This window comes from Nicotiana attenuata, unplaced genomic scaffold (genome assembly GCF_001879085.1).
Source record: "Nicotiana attenuata strain UT unplaced genomic scaffold, NIATTr2, whole genome shotgun sequence".
NCBI classification, from domain to species: Eukaryota; Viridiplantae; Streptophyta; class Magnoliopsida; order Solanales; family Solanaceae; genus Nicotiana; species Nicotiana attenuata.
The window spans coordinates 73202-83926 of record NW_017672558.1 but is presented as its reverse complement, the minus strand read 5'-3'; the positions used below and the strand labels follow the sequence as shown (position 1 = coordinate 83926).

The following is a 10725-nucleotide window of genomic DNA, read 5'->3' as shown; positions in this document are numbered from 1 at the left end:
AGATTTATCTTTACATGAAAAGTGGCTAAATTTCGATTACTTTTGAAATTGGGCTATTTTTGCACGACCACGTGTAAATCTGACTATTTTTGAATTTCTCCCTATTTTCTTTCCCGCGCAGTCAACACACCACAAAGGAAGTTACGAGCTCATATTAGTCATGGGTTGAAAACGGGAGTTGAACGAATCACTCATTGTTCCTCAGTAGCTTAGTGGTAGAGCAGTCAGCTGAATAATTCTACTCACATGCTATTCCACTTCAGAACCAGTCATAGTAGCCTGAAGCAATGCCAACTTTTCACGTAATATATTCTTGCAAAGTACTGTAGTTTTAGTTATATATATTTCAAGAAAAGTGCAAAATTAGCTACGATTACGTCGAAAGAAGTTAGTTTAAAAATGCTCTGCAAAAATTATTTAGTACATAACTTTGAAAGGAAAAAGCCAAATTAAAATATTGACTGACCCGAGTCTCATTTACAAAAAGCAGATATCAAATTTCAACTAACATGGCCTCCACAAAGATGTTGTAATAACATCAAACATCATCGCCAGCATAATCCAAACTGATAAAACACACTAGAAGGTGGGCTGACCCTGATCGTACAAAAGGCTGTTACAACTGGAAATCAAACATGGTACAAAGTCTATATTGTTCTTTTCACCAAGTACATTCAACACTTTTGCAACAAATTACAACAGAAGCATCTTAAACTCTATGATTGAAGGATAAACCGAAGAAGGGCAACGGTGAGGCAAGAAGAGGAAAAAGAAAAAGAAAAGACAGAAAATAATAACTGTCCAATGTGCTGCAACAGCTCCCTGCATCTCCTTGGTTATAATGAAGAGTCACATACTGACTGTGCAACGGACTCAATCTTTAGGCAACTCTAGGGAAGAGAAAACTACTAGTATCAACTAAAATCTTCTACTATTCACATGCCAACTTTGTGTCAAAGCTGCTCAAACAGATGGCAAAAGCCTGAAATGCAGACAAGGGATACCGGTAATCCATTGTAAACATATCTTTGCCGACCTTACCAAACTGCAAGATAATCTTGTCATGATCTGATGATGACTGAGCCGGTTGTGCTGGTGTTGGGGCACCGGCTGCACGCTGTGTAGCAGCAATCAGCTGGAAATTCTTGACAGAAGCGACGGTTACCCTCCCTCTGAAATTCAGACACCAACACTGCAGCTGCTCATGCCATCTAGGCGGCTTGTTCCGGAGAACCAAAGGTCTAGCCTTCCCTTCTTCAGCTTCTTCACTTGGACCCCCAATATCCGAAAACCGAGCGCTGCCGAATTCTGTTGAAGTATCAATGGATTTTGAAAAGGACATGCTCCGAAATGAGTCTTCAAGATTGGGAGGGAGAAGTTCAGGTTGGCATGGGACACTGCCCCCCGGTTCAAGGGCCGAGGCAGGGACTGAGTGCATGACACAATTCATCCTACGTGGCCCCCTGGTGCCGAGCACATTCAGTTCATAAGTAACATGTGCAATTTTGTAGCTTCCTGTAGGGACTTTGGGAGAAACTTTCTTGGAGTTGAATCTCCGGCTTCCACCAGGTGGGGGTATACTAGAACTGTTGTACGGTGGCTGGGTATCATAAATTATGAACTTCGTGCCCAGAAAATTTGACCTATAAAGAAGAAACGGAAACAGTTAAAAAGCCTTTTGCAATTGGCCTGAAGCGGAAACTTGCATCAGAATTATCATGTCCATTAACGGCTAAATTCATTATGACAAATTCCATCACATTACACATAATAATATTCACATGTTTAACAAATTATTCACCTTTTTCCCATGACAATTCAGGAAATAATAGATCGAACAAATTAAGGAATATAACCCAAATAGGATATCAGGACAGGCTCAATATTAGACATGACTGGCGCATTATCCATACGTTGCCTGTCAAATTGCTACCATAGCATTTTACAGCATTGCAGAGTGAAACATATAAAAGAGCAAACCATTTCAAATCACCAAAAATGCATCCATGCGCTCAATATTATTCAAAGCCTCATTCCACAGCCAAAAGGGATAGAATCCAGGCTGATGACTTGACTAGTTTCTTATATAGAAAGTTTATAAGCCTGATTGCCCTTAGCCTGAAAGGACAGAATCCAAGCAGAACATTTCACTAGTTTCCTCCCTCCATAAAACTCCCTTTCTTTTCTTTTCTTTTCTTTGATAAGGAAAGAAGGTTGAAGAAATCATATAACCCTCTCTTTCTTTGGATATAACCTTGGAGATTCTATTCATCATTCCACATTTTCTACCTTGTACATTTCGTGAGCCATTTTAAATATTTATGACAACATTCCTTTAGCCAATCACGATCTCGTTTGACAACAAAACTAAAGAAATTTAAGGATTTGAACTCTCTTGAAGCATTACCTCAGTTTTCCAATATAAGAGCAGCTTGACCTTGATATGTTATCTGCATTCATAGAGATGACGTACTCCGTACAAGTGGTTCTCCGATTACGCTTTGCAGAAAGAAGAAACTTGCCATTTTCTACAAGCAAGGCTGATGAAAAACAGAATGGGAAAAAACATCAGGATGCCAGGTTTTTGATGAAAACAAGGTAATATAGGTTTGTATGAACTTAAAAGGGAAATATCGAGAAGCTTCAGAAATGGTTCTGAACCATTAACTAATAATCCTTTTCCGCCATCGACAAAGTGCATTGATGAAAATGCAGAATTACACTAGGAAGTGAACCAAAAGAAAAAAAAAAAAAAAAGAAGAATCCCACCTAACCAGAATCAAAACTTCCTGCTCTTCAAGCAGTCCACAAAAGGAGAAAAAAAACATCCTTTTGTGAATCATCATCTGAATTTTCTGTCAATAGCTGTGAAGTTCGCCTAACCATACAAACATATATGCACAAAAATCAACCCCTCATTTGTTAGTTAGACACCTCCACAAGAACTACCTGATTCCATCTTTCACTCTGTGAAACAAGGGAGTTTTGCATAAACCTTGGTGGATTACGTACAGAGTTAGATGATTCTTCGGGCAACCCACAGAAATGAATCTAATCTAATCCATGATTTAGAAAGGAAAAAAAAAAACTTTTAAATCCTAAAGGATCAAATGCAAGAAAGGGAGACATCAAATTGACGGTGGAAACATATGAAGCTTCACATATGAGCAAAAGATCTAAATTAGACTACATGTCAGTCCGCATAAGCGAGTAAGACAAACTTACCGGGGCTAAGGCAAAGGAAAAGTTGGTAAGTTGTATTAGCTTTGTCTCTTCGGATAAAGCACTGGATGGTTCCATCTCGAAACCCAGGCTGCAAAAGGGAATTGGATAACAAACATTACAACAATGATATAGCTCTCATTTCCCACTTTAAACCTAGTCCAAAACAATAGAGAGACGGGGGAAAACTAAAGAACCATAATCACCTGCTTAAGAGAGACGGGAAAGGTCAACTTTCCACACAACTCTGGACGCTGAACAATTTCTTTGCACATTTCCCTCCATGAACGGCAAACAGCTGCACATGCAACAACATGTTTACGAGCAGGCCACGTACTCTCACTGGCCTCCAGTCTTTTAATTACATCACGAAGTAACTCTGGTGGGAGGCTTGCCCAACAACTGCTTTGAATGACTATAGGCTGGTCATGCAACTCATGGACAGCACTCTGAGACTTCCCTCTGTTATGACCAGACAGCCTGACCTCAAAACTCCGCCTAGATAAGCTTCCAATACTATCCCTAATATCACGAGCGATACTGCGGAAAGACATTTACTGGACCAGAGCAAGGCTTCACAGGTTACCTTTTATATGTGAATCTTTTGGAATGATGAACTCAAATCCCCAACATCCGTGCACAATAAATACCTGAAGAGGGAGTAGGGTATCAATTCACACTATTCTGCATACCTTAATCGCAAAGAAAATAAAAGAGGTGGCCAGAGGTAGATGAGGAAAAGTACAAAGCAAGAAAAAGAAGATTCCTGCAAAAGAAGGCTCTTAAAGTAGTCCAAAACTAGAGAGTTTACTGGAGGCCTCTTTCCTACTTGTTTAAATTACATTAGGAAACAAAACTACAAGACCCTCTTCATCATTCATAAAAAGTTAAATCTTAAAAGAATTTTAACACCTCCACCTCCCCCCACCACCCCACCAAAAAAAAACCTTTATTTCTATTTAAAAAATTCCATTAGTTTGCCATGTTGAATCTTGTATCAGCTACATTTTTCTCTCATTTTCTAATCTGCTAGGGAGGGGAGGGGGTAATACAAACTCCTTTATAAGTTTATAGCAACAGACCATCCATTAAACCAACGGCAAAAAAAGAAGAGCAGAAGATGCAAAAAGTTCATTTCTTGACCTGAAACAACGGCCCCAAAAAGGGGGAAAATTCAATTTGTGCTACCTGGTAAGAAAACAATAACAGGAAAGATAAAAGATTTGATTTTTTTCTAGCCCGAAAAAGAGACAAACAGAGATATATACAAAGAAATGAAATTTCCTAAATAGTTCACAAGTGTCACACTTAGGCTAATCCGGTGTCGCACAAACAGAATTATGTTTAATGTTTTACTTTAAACAAAAACTGTTTGTACACACAAATTAAGCAGCAATGTCTTTCAAACAAAATGTTACTTAGCTGAAAATCCGGAAATTTTGAAAGAAAAATCAAAGAAATTTTCAGGGTAAAAATCTATATCAACAAAAAAATTAGCATGAAACCAAATAAATTACACTCTGCTACTTAAAGCAACAAAGTTTTAAAAGAACTCACCATAGATCTTCTTTCTTATTCTCTCTCTAAACAATTGGAAAGTCTACCTGACTCTCTCTCTCTCTAACTCATTCCTACCCAGCGGATACCAAAGTCTCTATTAAATCCTCTTCACGGGCTTTTGGTTTTAATTAGATAAAAAAGGTACTGTGGCTGTTTTCTTTTTTTCTTTTAGTAAATGTGTAGTTGAGTTTTCAGTAGTATTCACTTGGTTGGGGCCCGGGGGGGGTTTGGGGGGGGGGGGGTCGGTGGACTTTGTTTTCGAATTTACCTTTTTGTCCTTACAGCATGTTTTGATTTTTCGTTTAAAAGATAATAAAAAAGAAGAAAAAGGGCTTGGTTTTTTTTGTTTTGTTTTTTCTTGAATGTTTTGATGCAAGGTGGTTTTTTTTTTTTTTTTTTTTTTTTTTTTTTTTTTTTTTTTTTTTTTGATGCAAGGTAGTTTATTTTATGTTACTACACTTTTACAAATTTGTGCCTAAGATCGACAACACAGAATATGAACAAGTTGGTTATGAATTCTATTTGCCGAGGTAGTTTGTTTTATGTTCATAAGAACAAATTTGATGCAGAGTAGTTTGTTTTATGTTCATAAGAACTTTTTATTTTTTTACTTTTTTCAAACTTTTTTAAAGTATTGTTTGGTCACACAGTGGGATGATTATTTGGAAAAAAAAATAAAGATAAGTTTCAAGTTTGAGAAAATAGTAAAACATAAAACTTGTTTCCCTCACAAAATGATAATTTGTTTAAAGTGAAATGCAAATTTAAATATAATTTTAATTTTAATACTCTTTTCAACTTAACTTCAAAAAGTGCTTCTTTAAATCTTACTTTTTTTAATGTTCAAACAAGATTTCAAATATAAGGGATAGGTAAATGATGGAAGAATGATAGATAAAGCTTTGCTGCATCTTAATAGAATCAAACAAAGGAATGAAAACGAGGTCCAATATTTTTTAGGAAATAAGTGACGTACTTTGAATTGATTGTGGAAGGGAAATATCTATAATTATATTGTTTTCTTTTTTTGGTCGTTCTCTAAATAAGTTGGAGTGACTTACAGTAAGCAAGAAAATGTTAGAAATTATATGTTATTAGGAGTTCACATTTCTCACTTATCACGCCCAACTATGCCTTATAAAAAGGATTAAGCGGTCGTTGCAAATATAATCCGATTTACAAATCCGGAGTCGAATCCCACAGAGAACTAAGGCTTAGCTACAATTGTTCAATATCACTAAGTAGGGGTGGCAAAATGGTTCAAAGAAAACAGTTAACCACCCATATTATCCACTAAAAAATGGTTGGATAATGAACTTTTTCAAAACGGGTCAAATATGGATAAGAACCATATTATCCATTTAGAAAAATAGATAAGTAATGGTTAACCAATAGGTCTAACTTTTACATTTGTAAAGCCTCAAATTGGGGGTTCCTCAAGTTAGGGAGACTAAGAATTCTCCCAAAAGTGATCCTATACAAGAAGTCATGGATAATATGGGTAACCCATATTATCCGCCGGTTAATCCGTTTTTTATCCGTATTAAATATGGATCGTGTCGGATAATTGATCCGTTTTTTCATTATCCGTTTTCGACCCGAACCATATCCGACACGACCCGCCCGTTTGCCACTCCTGTTGCTAAGAAACAAAAGTGCAAACAATTTCTTAATTATAAAGATTATAATATTTATTTTTATCTAATTAACTAACAAATACTAGAAAGCAGTAAAACTATCAATTAACAAGGATAAGGGTTGGAGAAAAGATTAAGGAGGTCTAGAGTTATGATTTCCACTATTGTCGGAATCCTTTCCGCTACGTTTTCTATAAATTTGCCTAAGTCTTCTCTACCGATCATGAGCACTCTGACTATCGTATCCCTCTCCCGAGTAATTACCACAATTTACTAGAATGTCACGACCCGGATTTCCCACCCTCGGGAGTCGTGATGGCGCCTACTAATAGGAGCTAGGCAATCCAACTCAATTTACTTCTTTTAGCAATTACTGTCCATTTAATGAAAATAAAACATAATATGATAAAGCGGAAGTCTCAAATATAATTAACCGGAAGAAATGCGGAAGTTTAACAAAATCCTCTACCCAAGACTGGTGTCACAATACTCACGAACGACTAGAGAATACTAAATACAAGGTTTGAATGAAACATAGAACTATCTGCTTCGGTACAAATGATAAGAAACTGAATAAAATAGAAAGGGACTCCGGGCCTGCGGACGTCAGCAGGGCTACCTCGAATGTCCCTGGACTGAAAGCTCGCTCCCAGAATGCTACCGCTACTCAAATGCTGCTCCAACACCTGGATCTGTGCAAAAAGATGCACAGAGTGTAGCATCAGCACAACCGACCCCATGTGCTGGTAAGTGCCTGGCCTAACCCCGGCGAAGTAGTGACGAGGCTAGACCAGACTACCAGATAAACCTGTGCAGATATATATACAAGTACAACAAAATAATAGCGGAAAGTAAACAATTAAAACTGGGAGGGGAACATGCTTATAGGGTAGCATATAAAACTGAATATCAGGAATAACAAAAGAAACTACATCTGATTTCTTCTAACACAGAATAAGGGAAGACAAACCACTTTCACTTGTTTCAATTTCCTCTCGTTGCAGGCGTGCAACTCGATCCCATTTCTCATAATATCATGTGGTAGGCGTACCACTCGATCCCATTTCATAATATCACGTGGTAGGCGTACCACTCGCTCCCATTTCATAATATCACGTGGTAGACGTACCACTCGCTCCTATTTCATAGTATCACGTGGTAGGTGTACCACTCGCTCCCATTTCATAGTATCACGTGGTAGGCGTACCACTCGCTCCCATTTCATAGTATCACGTGGTAGGCGTACCATTCGCTCCCATTTCATAGTATCACGTGGTAGGCGTACCACTCGCTCCCACTTCATAATATCTCGTGGTCGGCGTGCCACACGATCCCATTTCATAATATCTCGTGTTCGGTGTGCCACACGATCCCATTTCATAATATCTCGTGGTCGGCGTGCCACACGATCCCATTTCTTTCAACGCAATGCACAAAATAATCCCGGCAAGGGAGAAAGATAATATAATAAACTATTCCGGCAAGGAAACAAGATAATATAATAAACTATTCCGGCAAGGGAACAAGATAATATAATAAACTATCCCGGCAAGGGAGATCCAGCTATAACCAAACTTACTCAATTTCTACTTAACACAATTAAATCAATACTCAGTCTCATCAATTACCGGTTCAGTGTTAAAGATTTCCAACGAAGTCCTCATAAACAATAATTAAGAACTCGATAACATAGCAATTCAGGACTCAAGGTCATGCTCGACACCAGTGTATAGATACTCGTCACCATGCCTATACACCGTACTCGACAAATAGCAGCTAGCAAATAAGACTCTACTCCTATTCCCTCAAGCCAAAGTTAGACCAAACACTTACCTCAACTTCCACGGCTAAATCAATCCACAACGACCGCTTTCCCTCTCGAATTCAGCTCCAACTCAATCAAATCTATGAAATAACGACCTTACAACATTGATATAAGCTAAACAAATCAAACCCAATGCCTAAATATAGTTTTCTAAGCCTTCTTCCCAAAATTCCAAAAATCGACCCCGGGCCCGCTTGGTCAAAACACGAGGTTCGGACCAAATTCGTATCACCCATTCCCGCACGAGCCCGGATATACAATTTGTTTTCAAATTCGACCCCAAAACGAGGTCTAAATCAAAGAAAATTGAAAAGCCCTAACTCTACCCATTTTCCCCAATTTCAACCCTAGATTATATGATTTAGGCTTAGAAACTTACTAATTAATGAAGGAAAAGTGAAAGAAATGAGTGGGAAATTACTTACTCAAGTGGTCTTGAAGGATGGGGGCTTCAATGGAGTCCTAGAGCTTGGGGAGGAAGAGAGCTCGTGAGAAAATTAGGAATAAACTCGTCACTGTTCTGTTTTTGAACTTTAAAAATCACTGGGCAAACATGCCCTTCGCGTTCGCGGGAAGGGGGCCGCGTTCGTGAAGGGTAAGCTGGGCAAGCCATCGCGATCGCGTGGAGGCAAACGTGAACGCGTAGAAGAAAAGTGCTGGGGTCCGGAGTTTGGTCTATGCGAACGCGATACGGGGTTCGCGAACGCGATGAAGGGAGGATTAAAGCTACGCGAACGGGGGACTGAGCCGCGAACGCGAAGAAGGGAAAGCCCAAAGGTACGCGAACGCGGGCTGAAGGCCGCGATCGTGAAGAAGGAAAAAGCTGTGCAAAAATTGCAGAAAATCTGCTACAATCTCCTAAGTTCAAAACACCCCGGAACACCTCCGAAACACTCCCGAGCCCTCGGGGCTCCTAACCAAACTCACACACTAACTAAACAACCTCATACGAACTTAACCGTGCGATCAAATCGCCAAAACAACACCAAAATCAATTAATCAAACCTAAAAATCTTCATTTTTCATTCTAACTTCATAAGCTTCAAATCTTTGATATTTAGGTCCGAAACACGTCAAATGACGTCCGATTTCAACCAAATTTCACAGAAAGCGCTTAAACCATATATAAGACTTGTACCGGGCGTCGGAACCAAAATACGAGCCCGATACCACAGTCTTTTAATCAATTTTCATTAATAATTTCACAGAAAAATTCATTTCTCGGGCTCTAGACCTCGGAATTCGACTCCGGGCATATGCCCGAGTCCCATATTTTTCTACGGACCCTCCGGGACCATCAAATCACGGGTCCGGGTCCGTTTACTCAAAATATTGACCAAAGTCAACTTAATCATATTAATATCAAAATTCATCAATTTTTACACAGAATTCATATTTAAGCTTTGCGGCTACGCACCCGGACTGTGCACGCAAATTGAGGCAAGTAAAAAAGAGGTTTTCAAGGCCTTGAAAGCACGGAATGAAAGAGAAAATAGGTGATGACCCTTTGGGTCGTCACATTCTCCACCTCTAAAACAACCGTTCATCCTCGAACGGACAAAAGAAAGAAGTACCTGAGTCGGGAAATAGATGAGGATAACAGCTCCGCATATCAGACTCGGACTCCCAGGTCGATGCCTCAGGAGGCTGACCTCTCCACTGAACACGCACTGAGGGAAAACTCTTCGACCTCAACTGTCGAACCTGCCGGTCTAGAATAGTTACCGGCTCCTCTTCATAAGACAGATCCTTGCCCAACTGGACAGTGCTGAAATCTAATACGAGAGCTGGATCGCCGAGATACCTCCGAAGCATGGACACATGAAACACTGGATGCATGGCTGACAAGCTAGGCGGCATGGCAAGCCTATAAGCCACCTCTCCCACACGATCGAGAATCTCAAATGGACCAATGAACCTGGGGCTAAGCTTGCCCTTCTTCCCAAATCTCATCACGCCCTTCATAGGCGACACTCGGAGCAAGACCCGCTCACCAACCATGAAAGCTACATCCCGAACCTTACGATCCGCATAACTCTTTTGCCGCGACTAAGCCGAACGAAGCCTGTCCTGAATGATCTTGACCTTATCCAAGGCCTCCTGAACTAGACGGTACCCAATAACCGAGCCTCTCCCGGCTCAAACCATCCCACTGGAGACCGACATCGCCTACCATACAACGCCTCATATGGAGCCATCTGAATGCTGGACTGGTAGCTGTTGTTGTAGGTGAACTCTGCTAAGGGCAAAAACTGGTCCCACGAGCCTCCAAAATCAATGACACAGGCTCGGAGCATATCCTCCAAAATCTGAATAGTCCGCTCGGACTGACCGTCCGTCTGAGGGTGAAACGCTATGCTCAACTCAACCCGTGTGCCCAACTCTCGCTGAATTGCACCCCAGAAACGTGAGGTAAACTGCGTACCCCGGTCCGAAATGATAGATACCGGCACACCATGAAGGCGAACAATCTCCCGGATA

General features: G+C 40.0%; 1 protein-coding gene across 1 annotated transcript; it reads right to left on the bottom strand.

Moving 5' to 3' along the window:
* Window positions 1-429: 429 nt before the first annotated feature.
* On the bottom strand, window positions 430-4920 carry LOC109213669 (tubby-like F-box protein 8). The gene is made up of 5 exons (XM_019377496.1): window positions 4780-4920; window positions 3429-3872; window positions 3226-3313; window positions 2408-2540; window positions 430-1643 (listed from the first exon to the last, which is right to left on the bottom strand). Exons 2-5 carry the CDS (start codon window positions 3774-3776, stop codon window positions 932-934), a joined length of 1281 nt encoding a protein of 426 aa, XP_019233041.1. The 5' UTR covers window positions 3777-3872; window positions 4780-4920; the 3' UTR covers window positions 430-931.
* Window positions 4921-10725: the final 5805 nt, after the last annotated feature.